General features: G+C 42.9%; 1 protein-coding gene across 1 annotated transcript in view; it reads right to left on the reverse strand.

The window, feature by feature from the left end:
• ncf1 (neutrophil cytosolic factor 1) overlaps window positions 1–1,010 on the reverse strand; it is a 3,395-nt gene extending 2,385 nt beyond the window's left edge. Inside the window, exons 1-3 of the mRNA XM_029448334.1 lie at window positions 348–1,010; window positions 173–231; window positions 1–5 (exon numbers count right to left, since the gene is read on the reverse strand). The exon at window positions 1–5 is cut by the window's left edge and continues 118 nt beyond it. Coding sequence (XP_029304194.1) covers window positions 1–5; window positions 173–231; window positions 348–649 — 366 coding nt within the window. The 5' untranslated portion in view covers window positions 650–1,010. The remainder of the gene's footprint in view (window positions 6–172; window positions 232–347) is intronic.
• Window positions 1,011–16,862: the final 15,852 nt, after the last annotated feature.

Raw genomic sequence — 16,862 nt, forward strand, 5'->3', positions numbered from 1 at the left:
AATCTCTGAGAGGTCGAACACTCAAGTTATTAGCATAAATATATTTTCATTAAAAACAAAAACACAGTAGATTTAGACGATTAAAGAAGTGCAAATGTAAAATCTTTAAATGACCTCGGGGAAGACAGCAGCATGTAGTGGATTTGGTAAAGTGGTTTAAAATGACTCTTACCTGATGCGTTGCCTCTCGCCAACTCCCTGGAGACCACAAACGTCTCGTTTCTTTTCGGTCTAAAGAGAAAATGATCATTTTTAATGAGTTATTTCTGTTTGTTTGACGTACTACCTTTGAAGTGGTGCATCTCCCATGTCTAACACATCCGCTGTAACGTGTGCGATGTACTGACGTGTTTTGGGTGGGTGGGTTCTCATCCTCGGGTCGAACCTCGAGGAAGTTGGTGAGCTGATGGCAGCGGGAGATGTGAGGCGGCAGGTTGATGAGGGATTGGAAGTACTCCGCCAACGTGCTCTGCCTGGTCTCTGGTGACTTCTCGCTGTACAGCCACCGCGGCGCTGACGACACAAACACATTCACATCAGTCACAGATAAAAATAATAATTCCCAGGGGACACACGGGGAAATAAACGCCACAGTAGCGGCAGATACTAAAAGGTTTCGTACATGAACGAGTGGTATCGAGTTGATCATTTGTTTAGTTTGTAAACTCTTAATCTGTAAAGTAACTCCAGCTGTCAGTCAAAAATGTATAGAAGTAAAAACTGCAATATTCCCCTCTGAAATGTGGAGTAGTAGAAGTATGTAGAAGTAGTCAAATGACTTGTACTTGAGTAAATGTACTTTCCACCACTGCTTTCACAAGGTGGAAATGTCCCGACCTGTCTAGTGTCAACTGCTGTTGCATCAGGATTCGTCTTTGCTTCTCTTTCTCTGCGTTGCAACAGGCTTTGTTTCGTTATTAAGCTTTCACAACGGGAAATGTTTGCAGTTTGAGTTCTGTTTTTGATTATAACCGACCCTGAACAGGAACAGTAAACACACCTGTCCACGTTTCTTTATTGACACCTGGCTGTAGCAGCAGTTCTTCAGATATAATAATAACAAAGTCCATAAAATAGCCTCAATAGTGAATTTCCCTTCTAATAATCTGGGTAATCTGTCTCTTGTCGTATAAACAATGTGTTTATTTGTTTTCTTTATGAGAGTGAGAGTGGGTATCTTTTGGACAAACGTATGTCTATATATATATATATATATATATATATATATATATATATATATATATATATATATATGTATATGTATATATATATATAAGTACAGAGATATATATATTATATATATGTATATATTATATATGTATGTATGTATGTATCTAGTAGATATTAGAATACTATATATATTATATATAAATATATACAATATTTATATATGTAGGTATGGATATATATATATATATTATAGTATAATATATATATATATATGATAGTATATATACTATATATATATATATATATATATATATCTATATACACTATTATTTATATATATATATATAATATATATGTTATATGTATTAATTACAATACTATAATATATCTGTATATCTATATATATAGATATATATTGTATATATATATCTATATGTATTGTATATATAATAATGTATATGTATATGTTGCTGTGTTGCTCTTTGATCCTCGTCTCTCACTAATAACAGGACGTGTGTCCTGTTCCTGTTGGAACAGTTCTCCTGATGAACTTCAGTTTGAGAGCAGAGTGTCTCGGGCCACACGGTGGTGCTCTGACTCTTCGCTCTCAGCTCAACGTAGAAGCCTTTCATCACATCTTCCTCACACGACCTGTGGCTCAGCACACAGCAAACTATTGCCTGTTTTCCTTTTGACGTTATCGTTGATAATGAAGTTACTAATAATTCTTTTTCCTCTGGACTTCTAAGCGTGTAAGACGAGAAGTGTGTCTTAAGTGAAAGTAGAAATGCTCCTTTACAAGTTAACGTCCTGAATTCAAAATGCACTTAAAGTATCAAAATGAAAGTATTCATGATGCAGAATGGGTCTTTTCACAGTGTTCAATTATTAAATATATTCTGCTTTGAGTCTTTTAATGTTGGACTTCTGCCGCTGACCCCCCGACAGCCTTAAATCTTCCAGGTTAACCCCCAGAGCTGATGCTTCAGGGAACATTTTCAACACATACAAATAAATACAGTTTGTGATTTTGTGTGTAACACGCAGAAAGTAACTTGTGAGACACAAAGAGAGCTTGTCCCCCTCTTTATCTTCACAGTGGGGGGGGGGGGTCAGTGAGCCCAGTGTGACGTGAATACAAGGTATGTTCCTAAAATAAATGTGTGTGAATTAAAAGTACTCATTACACAGGCTCATATATTCTATTCTTGCATTATTATTGATGCATTAATGAGTTTATCTCTTTGAAATAGTGTTTGAGAGAAGGAACATGTGGCCGATATAATATATAATATATATTATATAGAGAGAGAGAGAGAGAGAGAAAGGAGAAGAGAGTAGAGAGAGAAGAGGAAGAGAGAGAGAGAGAGAGAGAGAAGGAGATGAGAGAGGAGGGAGAGATAGAGAGAGAAGAGGAGAGAAGATAGAGAGATGAGGATAGAGATATAGGAGATATAGTAGAGTATATAGGATGAGAGAGAGAAGAGAGAAGAGAGAGAAGAGGGAAATAATAGATAGAATATATATAATATATAGCTATAGTATATAGGCATATATATATAGGATATATATATATTATATATATAATATATAATATATAATATATAATATATAATATATATATATAATAAGTGTCCAGTACCGAGAGCAGGCAGGACGATTTGTCTTGGTCCCCTGCAGGCTGAAAGGCCTCCACCGTTATAGTAATTACAATAAAAGAGACATGTCAGTATTAAAAAGCAGAAACCGCATCAGTTGACAGTATCGACTGAAGGCCAAGCCGGAATAAATTGTCTCTCATTGTCAGTTGAAAAGAATTTGGTTTGTGAGACACTGTCACGTCTCTCTTTGTCTGTGTGCTGATTCGTAGCGATGTGCATTATAAATGCAGATGTTATATCCAGGTGTTCCTTTGCTTAGAGGGGAAAAAGGGATCAACAGCTGGTCAAAGCGTCTTTAAGGTTCAGACGCTCGTTGGTTTGTTGAATTGAACAGCGTCACTCGATGATCAGAAATGGGTTTAGAGTTCAGTTATACATTATAAGTTCATTTAAAGGTACTTACAATGTTGAACTCTTTACCGCTCTGCATGTATCCGACAGCTTTACACGAGTACAGTAACGATTAGTCAATTAATCAATTAGTTGATTGATAGAACAGACATTGAATTGTTCCAGCTTTACAAACATGAAGATTTGCTGCGTCTCCTTTTTAATGATTTAAAACAATTCTGCTTTTACATAAATGCAATAATAATTGAATGATATTAAATATAACAGTCACAGGGGACTGTGAGGGATCTGAGTACTTCCTCCCCGCTGGACATTTTGAATGCAGATCATTTATTCTAAATCACGCAGTTAGAAGTAACTCGCATGATATCACAGGAGGGAAACACGGTACAGTACATGGCTTTTCTTTCCTCTGGTATCTTGTTCCACTTCCTGTACTGTGCAGCTCATGTGTTCAAAGGATCAAAAGAAAAAACAATCCCGTGAAGTTGCTGACGGTTTTATGGCGTCTGATCTTCGCCTCATCTGTCTGCAGGAAAGGGTTCACATCTGAAATGTAAAAGAAAACATCAGAGCGTCCGACCATTTAATCACACGGAACAAAAGACGCAGGAAGGAACGTTAAAGACCTTCAAGATACTTGAAACAACAGTAGAGTTGTGAGGCTCCAGAGATGTGTGTGTGTGCAGCTCTTCCTCACAGAGACATCATTTCATCAGTTCGAGTCTTGTTACGTCCAAACTGTGCCACAGTGTCGACGTCTCATTAGGACCTCCGTGTCACGCTCTGCGACTGAACCTGAGTCTGCGAGATGTGTTGACATGTCATGTTGCTTATTGTGCATTGTGTGTATTTTTTGCATGCTGAGAAGGAGCGTGTGTTTTATTGAGGCCTTCAAGTCTGAAATGGAGACATCCGGAGGCCAAGGCATCAACCTCCCTCCTCCTCTTCCTCCTCCTCCTCCTCCCACCATCCAGACCTCCTCCTCCTCCTCCTCCTCACATGGAGGCACAGGTGGCTGAGCTGCACACTGCAAAAAATTACAAACATTAACCAAGCACATCTGGTTTTACCCAACACCAATGAACTTTGCATGACAGGAACAGCAGTTTATACTCGCGTTAGACAAGTTAAAGCTGCACTGATAAATATGGGTGTTCTTCATCACTCACTCAACTGTTTGGGAGACAGTCCAGGACTGTGTGCTGCACTTAATCTGGGTAAAGAAGTTCACCAGACGTGAACTCAACATACTGTTTGAAATACTTCTGTAAAGTCTCACCTTTGTTTGGCAAGTTTGAGTGAGCAAAGCTGGAAAACAACAGCTGGAGGTGCAGCGGCGTTTTTTTAATCTTCTGGCCACAGGAGGCCGGACTGGACCCGTTATGACTCGGTACACCAGAACGACCACACTCGAAAACGTACTTTATTTATTTATACTTTAAGTGTTTTCTAACTTCGGTTTCACAAGAAAATTAGTTCAATATTGTAAGTTTTCTACAAGCTTTTCTAACATCCACGATGACTCATTGTGGGTGTCAGGGGCCCTGACATGGCAGACTGCAGGGGAAGAACAGCCAATGCTGTCATCAGCTCGTTCCCCCAGCATGCAACAGGCCCATTTCCCATCAGCCATCAGTCAGCAAGCCACTCTGTTACTGACAGGTGGCCAAGGTGGAGACAGCAACATCTGCCTCCTGTGCTACCTGATGGCTGTAGGTGTGTGTTGTGTGAAGCAGTGTGTGTGTGTAGTTCTGTTTCATCACTTTGTCTCATCAGTCATGTCTCTCGGTGTGTGTGTGTGTGTGTGTGTGTGTGTGTGTGTGTGTGGTTTTGAAAGATTTAAATAATGATGAAGTAACCAATAATATTACCATAAATAATTAATATGTTTTCTTTCTTAAATTGTGATATTTAAGTTAATTTTTCTTTTTGTATCGTCTTAATTAAATTATTATTATTATTATTTGTATTGTATTTATTATGTTGGGTTGGTGAGTACTTTAATCAATAAAAAGAAAATAGTTTCAGGGTTTTCACGTCCTGCATGACGTGTAAATGTTATTAAATGTTATTAGAGAGTTATAGATGTCTTCACACTTCTTTGTGTTTTCTATAACCATAATTATGTCGCCATTAAAGAGAATGTAAAAACAAATCTGAAATATCCTCCGGTGTGGAAACAGAACTAATGACGGATGAAGAAGGTGCTTTCCATCTTTGGCGACTGCTCACGACACAACAGTAGAAACGATTAGAAAGGGAAACACCTGATGTCTGATGACTGCTTCTTCAGAGCTGCAGGGGACAAAGAGTTGGACGACAAGAAGAAACAACTAAAGAAAAAGAAGATTATATCTTCAAAGAGTGCTTTTATGATTCATTCATAAATCTGATGAAACACACATCAATCATTTTTATTTTAACATTTTAGGCTGCTATTCTTGCATTCAAAAACATTGTAACTGCAGTGTCGGCCGTGTATCTGGAAATAAGTTATGTCCGTTTTTTCCCACGGGGTGTTTCCATTATTTTGTCTATCCCCTGTACATTCTGTACATTGCTCGAGTAGACATGTCAATAACACAGAGAGAGAGTGTGTTCCCCTTTTCTGTGGGTTTCTCAGCCGTCTGCTGCAGGTGGCCGGGTGGTCGGGTTACAGCCCCAGTGAAAGTGCACACACACACACACACACACACACACACGTACACACGTACACTCCACCACGACCACCATTTGTCCATCTGTCACAAGAATTACAAGTAATCCATAGGAATTTTCAGATGTCATGGAAGGAGAGGTGTGTGTGTGTGTGTGTGTGTGTGTGTGTGTGTGTGTGTGTGTGTGTGTGTGTGTGTGTGTGTGTGTGTGTGTGTGTGTGTGTGTGTGTGTGTGTGTGTGTGTGTGTGTGTGTGTGTGTGTGTGTGTGAGCAGCTGGGAGCCTGAGGTAAAACCTGTAGCAGACCAACCAACAGGCTGCTGGGACAGGCAGACACCTGTTTGAACCCCCTCCCCCCCCCTCCCTCCTCTTCTCCCCCGGACACTTGATATGTGGGAGAGGGTGAGACAGAAACAGATAGACTCGAGGAGGAAGGGGAGAGAGGGAGAAAACAGCTGGATCAACTGAATGTTTCCGTTTCCTGCCTCAGTTTTGTTTCTAGCAGAGACCCGAGAGTCTTAAAGGGGCAATGTGTAACTTTTTACCACAAAACTGTTGATGGTTAACTCTGACGGGCTGTGATTGGTTTATTTAACCAGATGCAGAGCTTTCACTCAGAAGCCGTCACTCAACTGAATATGTCAGCAATATATGTTGAAATGACTTCAAATGTGCATCCCTACTACTAGCTGGGATCAAGTAGTCAAATTAGCCAACTTGGCATTCGTCTAAAAATGGTCTCTAAGCTACGTCTCTGCTCATTTAGCTTTTTAGAAAAAGTGCGAGGTGTTTTAGGTCGGGTATATTCGGGTAAAGTTCTCTCTGTTGATCCAGTTTGCTTGCTTCCATGGCTGCAGCACGCTGTGTTTTGCGTGCCAATTTGTTTCACATCTGGAAACACGGGGTGTCCAAATGGGCTGTGCAGGATCACACAGGCCAAAACAAAATCAGGAAATAGAAATGTTACTGTTGGAGAAGCCAGTATCTTAATCTCTGATGATGAATTATGTTAAGTAACATAATGCAGACTTGTAACAGAGTATTTTACATTGTGGTATAAGTACTTATACTGAAGTGCAGGGCCTGATTACTTCCTCCACCTGGATGTGAAACAGTCATGACGGTCTGCTCTTCCAGCCTTCCTCCTGCACACGTACTGTAATGTGTTCATGATTTATTCAGTGTCATAATGTTTGCTGGGAAACAGGGTTTCTGACCGCACAGACACAGAGCCAGAGCCGCAGTCAGACAACAGGTGAGCGGCTACGCTCTCAGGCACGTCTCATTGATATTCTAACCTATTGCACTTTCCCAGGGAGAGGACTCCCCTGTGGAAACACATTGCTGCCTCACGGCTCGCCCTCAGGCTTTGATCCTCTCAATGTGAAGCAGATCGCAGGCTGAACAGCAGTTAATACGACCAGCGTGGCTCAGAGGAGACAGCGGGAGAGCATGTGAAAGTGTCTGTGGAAGGAGGGTGGAGCAGAGGTGCTAACTATATCAACATGGGCTTTATTTAAAGGAGTAATTCACCCAAATAACAAAAAACAACATTTACTGTACATGCTAATTATACTTTAATTATGTACATTCACATGCTACTTTATACTTCTACTTCACCACTACATTCATCTGACAACTTTAGTTAATATGCATTGTTTATTGTTTAAGAGCAGGGGGGGGGGGGGACCTTTTTCCTATCAAGAGCCATTTTATTTTTTACAACACAGAGGGCCATATTTTTAAGACACCTTCATTTCACCTTTCTTTTATGATGTGCAAAAAAAGCATAACAGAAAAATGTATCTCGTCACAGCAGAAGAACATATGAAGTAAAAAGGCAGTACACAATAATTAAATAGAATAAAAATATAAGTACCAAGTGGTTGATATAAATAAAGTGAGTATTGCACAGCAGTGATAACTGCACAGCAGTGGTGGAACAGTGTGTTCTTGGTGTGGGGGTCTACCTCTCTATCTGTCCATGTTTGTATGTTCCGCTCTGCAGAGAGCTGCTTGTTGGGCCAAACTCCGCCGAAGAGCGTTAACTTTATCCAAACACTCGTCCTTTCAGCTCGTGCAGTAATGATGCTCGAGATAATTTTTCATCACTGCAAGCGCGTCCGCACAAACTAGGCTCACTGGCCTTTTACTTCCACAAAGAAATAATCGTTCGTCCATTTCTCCTGGAAAGTGAAGACATTCCGCATCCACCTTTCTCTGTTATATTGAAGTTATATTGAAGTTTTTTTACATGACGTGACCACGTGATGACACGTTCCGCTCGTGTTGTGTTCAAGGACCCTGACTGTGGCCAGGAAAAACAGTCAGTCTAGATTCTTTTGTGTTTTTTGCTAGTGGATTTTTTTTGCGTGTACGGCCCGGAGGCCGGAGGTTCCCCACCCCGCTCTTATCAGTCCCGTGTTCAGATAAAAAGCAGTAAAAAGTTGCTGCACAGCAACCAGCAGACAGACAGCTAGACACCAGCTGGGGAACATTTAGCAGCTAGAGAGACAGAGATCACCACCAGGAGTTGTAGTTCTACATTGTGATACTGCTGATACTCTAATTAAATGCGATGCTTTTCTCAACTCTCTGTTGTGTCCGTTTGAAGGCTAGAAAGATAAATAGACAAAATAAAAACTTATGCAAATGTGAGTTTTACTTACTCTTAGATACAAACAAAACTCTGTCTGTGCTTTACTTGTAAGTATTTGCAGCACCGTCAACATACAGTAGTTATAGTAGCGATACTTAGACTATAATCTGCATCTTTTTTGAGTTTCTTTCCTCGAGACAATTAGCCTCGAGTGAAAGTGAAAACAGCGAGACGGAGAGGGAGGGAGGTTTCCAGAGGCAGTACAGTACAATGACTTCCTTTCAGGAGGCTGCAGGTCGGAGCTCATGAAGCCCCGTCTGAATCCAACACCTCTGTTTTGCCTGACCTCTGTGCGTTTAAGGAGGCACGGGTCACCGCCCTCCCCCCTCTCGCTGGATGATGGTCTGCGGATGTCCACTCGCTGTGCCGGGCATCTCTCCCTCACCTGGGGGGTGGAGGGGACAAGCTTGCAGGAAGCAGGATTACACAGTTTGATAAATACCTGGAGAAAATACTCAGGAAGCAAAGCCTGCAGGTTTATTATTCATCATAAAGAAAACAACATATGTTGTACCTGCCAATTGTCATTTGCAGTTTGCTGGTTTGGGGCCCCCTGGTGGTCGAGCAGACACACAAAACCCTTTTACAATGTAACTTTAACTTCTCGTTACCTGAACTTTGAAGAAGTTGTGAGGCTTTGCTCCTCGTTCTTCATTATAACGGTAAAGCGTTAAGGACTGAAAAACCTTTGAATGTGTCGACACTGCTTGAAAATATTTACCGCCACTCAAATGATTTGGAATATTTTAGTTTGTGAGCAACTAAGAGAGAGATTAAAGATGTTCTCCACCTCTCCCTCAGAGTCACGCTCATGGGGATCTTTTGTGTTTCAAATCAGGAGGATAAAAGAGCACGTTAGGCTTCAGAGCCTCGCTCGGGGGGTTTTAAGAATGAAGGGATCTTTTGCCTTTGGTGCTGATAATCGGCGGCTTCTCTCGTTTCCCTTCGGCACAAAAACCTCCTCTGTCTGCGTCCGCTACTCTCCGAGGGAGAGTTTTTAACTCCCCGGGGCGAGACTGAGCCACCTGTAAGGCTGGTTTATACTCCAGGAGCTTTCTTTTCAACTTTACCAGCATTGGTAAACTGTCATTGAGGTCATTTGATCTGAGAAGTGTAGTTTTAAAAGATCCTCTTTGTTTCAGTGATCTCAAATAATATCTGTAGTCTTCATTTACATCTTGTTCACACAACCAACAAAGCATCTCTATTCCTACCGATGGCTGCCTCTCAAGATCATAAGAGTGAAAGTAATACACTGTAAACAATTTACGAGCCACTCAGCTTCCCTGAAGCCCGTCGATAAGAGGCTTATGTCCCCCTGCAATGAGGAGGAGGAAGTGAAGGGATGATGGGACGGAGAGAAAAGGGCGGGCAGGGAGGATGAGGGAATCCCCGATGCTCTGCTCCTCAGGAGATCACAGGACAGAGTGGGTTTACAGGAAATACAAGGTGGGTGGACCAGTGACTTCTCTATTATATGTCCCAGTTTAATGAATAATGTATTGAGCGGCACTTTAAAATGTGTTGCTGACATTCATGATGCAGAAAAACGCTCACAAACTCCACTTCTATATTTTATTAGTCATGTTAGCAGCTGAAATACTTCAACCACTCGGGAAAGGAGTGAAGATTCATGGTGCCCAGAGGATGAATCCGACTTCCTCTGGCGCAGGACTGTCATAAGATCTGATACGGATTCATGTTCCCTTAACTTTTTCATCCAGCGCCGATATCGGGTCAAAGATTGAATGCGTCTTTTACTTTCAACCTTTACGTTGTGTGCTATTAATGTTAGCATGCTAACACTCTGACACACACACACACACACACACACACACACACACACACCTTACTATTAACCTTTTATTTATTTCAGGAACTTAAATATACAGGACAACAGACATTTATAGAGAAAACAAAGATGACAATATCTTAGAGCTCCTCTGGGGCGCTCATGTCTCTTTGGGGGGAGCCGGGCTCCACGTAGCTCCCCCGTGTTTCCCACCCTGGAGCCTTAATGCTCTCTTTGCCCCACTCCTTCCAAAACCTCAGGGAGAAGTTGTGTGTGTAGGAGCAGACGAACAGGAAGCCGGCGACAGACAGAGGGTTGAGATGTCAGACAGAGAGCTGCACAGAGCAGCAGACAGTCAGACGGTTGGGACGGCAGACAGGCTGGCGGTGGGCGTCTCTCCGCTAACGAGGCCTGACAGCTTCCATGCAGGCTCATGCGACAGTGAAAGAGAGGATCGGGTCAGATTCAGAGTGTTTGATGTCGGGGTGGCGCTCGCGTTTGAAGGCACCGCTCATTCCGCCTCTGTTTGCTTTTTTAAGCCGTGTTGTGTCGGACTGACCGAGCTGCTCGGCAGGCGGACCCCGCCAGTAACTCGAAATGACAGTCAAAAACAAACCACCTGATATCTGCCCACCTACTGATGCTAACGCCACTTGTCTGGATTGTGAGATTACCCAACATGCTTCTTTTTTTTCTGGTACATACAAGAGTTTCATTCTTTGTTGTGCAGCCGGAAGGGTCTGACATTTTCTTTTTTTTTTTGTGGTGTAAGCCAGGAAATCCTGGGATGGCGTGCCGGCCTGGACGGCGTGTCCATTGTCTGGCCGCTCGCTCACTGCTCCCATTGATGCTCTTCATCCAGCTGTAAAATCTGGTGTGGTGCTGAAATGTGTGTGTGTGTGTGTGTGTGTGTGTGTGTGTGTGTGTGTGTGTGGGTGTGTGTGTGTGTGTGTGTCTGTGTCTGCGGGTGGAGGTGGAGGTGGGAGGTGGGTGGATTCAGTCCACTCTGAAAACCAGATGTCAAGAGTGGAGTAAAGGGTGCAGCAGGGATGAAATTTGGAGGGATAACAACAACCTTCCCTGTATCCTCCCTCTACCTCCCTCCCTCTCTCTTCCTCCTCTCTCTTCCTCCTCCTCTCTCTTCCTTCTCTCTTTCCTCCCACTCTCTTCCTCCCGCTCTCGTCCTCCCTCCCTCTCTCTTCCTCCCGCCTCCTCGTCCTCTCCTCCTCCCTCTCTTCTTCATCTCCTTCTTCTTACTCCCTCTCTCTCTTCTCTATCTCTCTTCCTTCTTCCTCCCTCTCTCTTCCTCCCGCTCATCGTCCTCCTCCCTCTCTCTTCCTTCCCACTCTCGTCCTCCCTCCGCTTTTTCTGCGGTCCTCCCGTCCCTCTCTCGTTCTACCCCCTTCCTCCCTCCGCTCTCTCCTCCCTCCCTCTCCTCTTCCTCCTGCTCTCTTCCTCCCGCTCTCGTCCTCCCTCTCTCTTCTCCCGCTCCGTCCTCCCTCCCTCTCTCTTCCTCCTTCCTCCCTCCTCGTCCTCCCTCCCCTCTCTTCCTCCTCATCTCATCGTCCTCCCTCCCTCTCCATCTCCTCCCTCTCTCTTCCTCCCGCTCTCGTCCCTCCATCCCTCTCTCTTCCTCCACCGCTCCTCTCCTCCCCTCCCTCTCTCTTCCCTCCCTCTCTCGCCTCCCTCCCTCTCTCTTCCTCCCGCTGCTCGTCCTCCCTCCCTCCGTCTCCTCTCTCTTCCCTCTCTCTCTCTCTCCTCCTCTTCCTCCCTTCCCGCTTCCTGCCTCTCTCTACCCTCCCTCTGGTCTTCCTCCCTCCCTCTTTCTGTCCCCTCTCTCTCTCTTCTCTCTCTCTCTCCCTCTCTCTCCTCTTCTCTCGTCTCTCTCTCTCTGCCTCTCTCTCTCTGTATCTCCCCCTTCTCTGTGTCCCCCCCCCTCTCCTCTGGACAGAGCTGTATCTTTCACGGTTTCTTCCACCGCGGACGTTCAGGGAGGCAGATTAGCATAGCAGCCTCCGCAGGAACGCAGTCAGCATTAAAACTAACTTCTTCTGGAAGTGGGTTTCTGCACAATCTGTTCCTCCACTATAAATGTCCTCTAAGAAAAAGAACCCTCAAATATAAATAATGAAATAAAGAGCTGGTTAACAGATATGTGTTTATAAATGATGAACAGCTTTGTGAAGAGTATGATTATAATGTCATAAAACTACATTAATTCCTTTAGATTTTGGATTTGCACTTTGTATTGCAACAGCTGCACAGCAGATTTATTTCAGGATAAATAAGGCTTTTTATCTTATAGATTTTATAGATCTACAATCAATGCACAAGTGAAGACATAATAACTCTGACAGTTATGCAACAGCAGAGGAAAGGGCTGTTTGTGGAATGCTTCCCTTTTCTTTTTTTGGGGGGAGTTTGTGCGCCCACCAAGCACGAAGCCCCGAAACCACATTTAAACAGCTAAACACCAGAAAACGAAGCCAACAAAAACCAGAGTAGTGATCACATCCTTTGTTCCGGGATATTTCAGCTCTGTCACATTCCACTGCAAAACCCATCCGGAGGAAAATAAGGCCGAGTCTTCCGATACAAAAAAAAAAAAAACTTGACTTGTTTTGCTTGCGGATTCGTCCATATTCTCACGTTCCCACATCCGGATCAGGAAGCAGCTCTGAGCACCAGGAACAGGTGGATCCACAGCGCAGTCAGCTGGAGGCTGTGACATGGGAAGAGAAACTCCATTTTACTCACTTTCACAGTTTTATACTAAGTTCTCGGTTAAGATAAGATAAAACATATATATATTATTTATCCTGAGGATTGTTGTGCAGCAGTTGCAGTACACAGTGGGAAGAGTGCAAATATATAGATGTATGAGGATCATAACTGTGCAGGGTTGGAATATAACTTTCATTTCTTTGAGGTACTTCTACTTTACTTAAGTACTTCCATTATGTGCTACTTTATACGTCTACTATACTAAGAACAATACAAAATATGATGTTAGGCTTCCCAGAAACATATAATGTACTCTAATTGATCTCCACCTTCACCAGCTGCAACACTAAAGTGAAGAACAAATGAACAATTATAGGATATATCATCTTCCGAAATTCTATAGAATAAGTACTTTTACTTTCGGTGCTTTAATTTTCATGCTTATGCTTCTGTAATTTTATTTTCAATTAATTAATTAAAAGTTTTCTAATAAATAAAGTGAGCAGAGTAGAAAAGGATAAAGAGCAGAACAGTACAGAAAGAAACAGTAGGAAAGAAGCTGCACAGCCCATAATAACTACACATGTACAGTATCCTCTCTCTCTTAAACACACACACACACACACACACACACACACACACACACACACACACACACACACACACACACACACACACACACACACACACACACACGGGGTGCACAGAGAGAGGAGAGTGCCAGGACTTGAGAGGAACCAGATTGCATATTTTGGATTTCAGATCAAGTTTCAGGCTTTGGGCCCGGCAGCACCGGATAGTTTTCATTACGGCAACAACCACAGGCCAAATCTAATTAGCACATTATTCACAGCAGGATGTCAGCCTTGTGTTTCAGCATGAGCCACTACGTCTTTACTGGTTTCATGGTCATCAGGAAGAAGCTGTCGGGCCTCAGAGCGTGTGTTCTGCGAGGTGAAAGTGTGTATTCTGAGAAAACCAGAGGATTGAAGAAGTGAAAGCTTTACACGACGGTTCACTTTGGCACAGCGGCTTTGAGCTAAATGCTAACTTGCCATCTTCGTGTTTGATTCTAAGAGACTGACAGAAAAACCTCATTTTTATTTCACAGATGCGAAGAGAGAGGAAGTTTCTATCTCAGACTTCTGAGCCAACAGGCTGAGGGTTCCTGAATGGGGCTTAGACTTAACTCACTGGGCACAGTGGTGTGGCTTTGCTGCTTGACTTGGCCATATCCTGACTGAAAGGCCGGTAGGAAGGGAAAAGTTACATCACAGAAGTGAAACATTATGAGGATCTTTGAGGGATTTGGTTTTGTTCATTGTTCGCTTCGAGCCCCGTGGCTTGACTTAACGGCTGGAGCTGGACTTTGTCGTTGAGCTGCTGGTGACTTCCTACCTGTGATGTCTGGACCACCCAGACGCCAGCTCTGTTGTGATGCGTCACTTCTGCTCCGAGTCGGCCTCAAAACTCACAAGTGCAAGTAAGAAAGTTAACACAATGCTAAGCAATGCTGAGCCACACACATGCACTGAGAACGCAAATGCCCGTGACTGCGTCCCGCCTCGTGCACGCTCTACCCAGGCGACACCACTCGCCTTGTATTTCCAGTAAGAGAACGCGTCTGACACGAACTATCTGCTGTTGTGTGCCACATGTGTGAAAGAACATGTCTGCTAAATGTCTAAAAATCACGTTCCCACACAACAAAACTGCATTGTCAATTAAAGCACGTTTCAAATGTTGTAAATGTAAATGTAAATGTGTTTATTATATATAATAATGACTAAAATAACAGGCCTTACTTTACGAGTATTCAATTTAAAATGAAGAAATTAAATCAACCAATTAGTTGCTAAAATGTCAATTACAAGAGTATTAAATGAGCACGAGCTCAGAGGTTTGAAACTCATTTAAGTCCATTAGTCAACATGAATCCACCACACTTCTGCAGACACGAGTAAATCTTTTTGGGCAGACTTGAGCTTATGAGGACATGTGACTTCTGTCTGAGGGTTAAAGGTCGAGGTTTAGCTTCCTTTGCCTGACTGGAATGTAACTATAATAAATACATCTACTCAAGTCATGTACTTAAGTACCAATGTGAGGTAGTTGTAGGTCTACTTTACGTGAGTATTAACATTTATCTTTATACTTCTACTCATCTCAGAGACACATGTTGTACTTTTGACTCTTATTACACTGACTTTGTCCGGTCACAGCGTTTCATCCCCTTCCTGTGCAGTGAACACCGTGCGTCTCCAGATGTGTTGATGTTTGTGATGAACTGAAGGACTGTTCCTTTATGTGCTGAGAACATTCTCCTTCTTATTAAACTAAATAAACTATTTAAAAACCCTCTTGTTGAGAGTGGTCAATCATGTTTTTAGTAATAACGAGCAAATCCTTTGTGCTTCATCCCTAAAGCTCCACTCCTGCACAACAGAGTCACGAAGGGATTGACCAGAGCTCGCTGACACAACGAAGGCATCAGACACGAAGACTAAATACACAGGTGCAACACGTGAAGCACAATGTAGATTCCACGAGAGTATTGGTTGTTAGAGTTTGTATTGTTTTGAGTTTCAACCTTTGTGTCAGGAGGAACATTTTTCAGACTCAGCTCACTCGCTGCACAAAGCTTCTGTTAATGGGTCGTTTAAACTGGATGAGAGCCACCTGTTCATGAGCATTTGATCATTAACACAACATAGTTTAGTTCACGAGAACATCACCGTCGTGTCAGAAATCAGCAGATGAGTTATGATGTTAGAGATGTCAACGCTGTACTGTGACAGAAATAAAGAGGACACCTTCACACCCTTGTTATTAAATACTGCAACAGCTGGTGTTGTTTTCACCTTGTGTGTGTGTGTGTGTGTGTGTGTGTGGATTTTGTGATCGCAACCGTGCACGATGCAGTCACGAAACTTAACGGCTGCGTAGTTAAGATTAAAACAAAGGCTGAGTGTGAAGATGGGTGCTTGTCAGAGCAAGGGCGGCGGAGTAAGGGGATGAGGAAGTGGGGAAGGTGCCATTGGACCCCCACTTTACGCTCCTGGTCCGATCTGTCTCTAGTTTTCTACCTTATTTATATTCATGATAACAAGTTGCAAGTTCAGCTTAAGAGCACATCTGTTTGTATTTGCAGGTTCTTGCATGTGACCCATTGTTTGTTTGTTCTTCCAACAGTCAGACGAACGCCACGGACGCCAATTTCATGTTTCAGATGTTGGATAATGCAACACGTAACGTTGACAAACATCAGAGTTAACCTGAGGGGACTGAATGCATCTGCAACCAAAGATTACGCTTGGCCGAAGCTGATGGTGAGTCAGGTCCCTTCACTCGCTCTGGGCCTCCGGGGACACGTGACCTCTGTCAATGTCAAAGGTCAAACACACCAAACTCACCTTTCTCTGCTCAACGGGGACAAAAGCTTACGAAGCAAGAAGAGGAGAAGCGAAGTAAAGCTTAAGGATTTTATACATTCGATATCAAAACCTACACGACCGTTGAAGGTTTGGAATCAGCTTTGAAATGTAAGTGTTTCTTCTGAAGGCTGCAGAATTCAGACGCTTTACATTTGAAATAGTTTTAATCCCAGAAGGAGAAGAATGAAATGTTTTAATTTTTAGCTTCTCGTGATGCTTTTTGACGGTAGCTATTCTGCCACTGTCTCATTAGGAGATGTGGCTTTAAAGAAAAGAAGAAGAAAGTGCGGAGCAGTGGGTGGATGGGCGGGAATGTCAAACTTAAAACGCTGAACTGTTCAGTTTCAGATCTCCCTGATCGCCTTTGTAACAATCCTGTACTCTCATAGCTGTTTGAGATGAGACCTCCCAG

Source organism: Cottoperca gobio, chromosome 14 (assembly GCF_900634415.1).
Source record: "Cottoperca gobio chromosome 14, fCotGob3.1, whole genome shotgun sequence".
Lineage (NCBI taxonomy): Eukaryota > Metazoa > Chordata > Actinopteri > Perciformes > Bovichtidae > Cottoperca > Cottoperca gobio.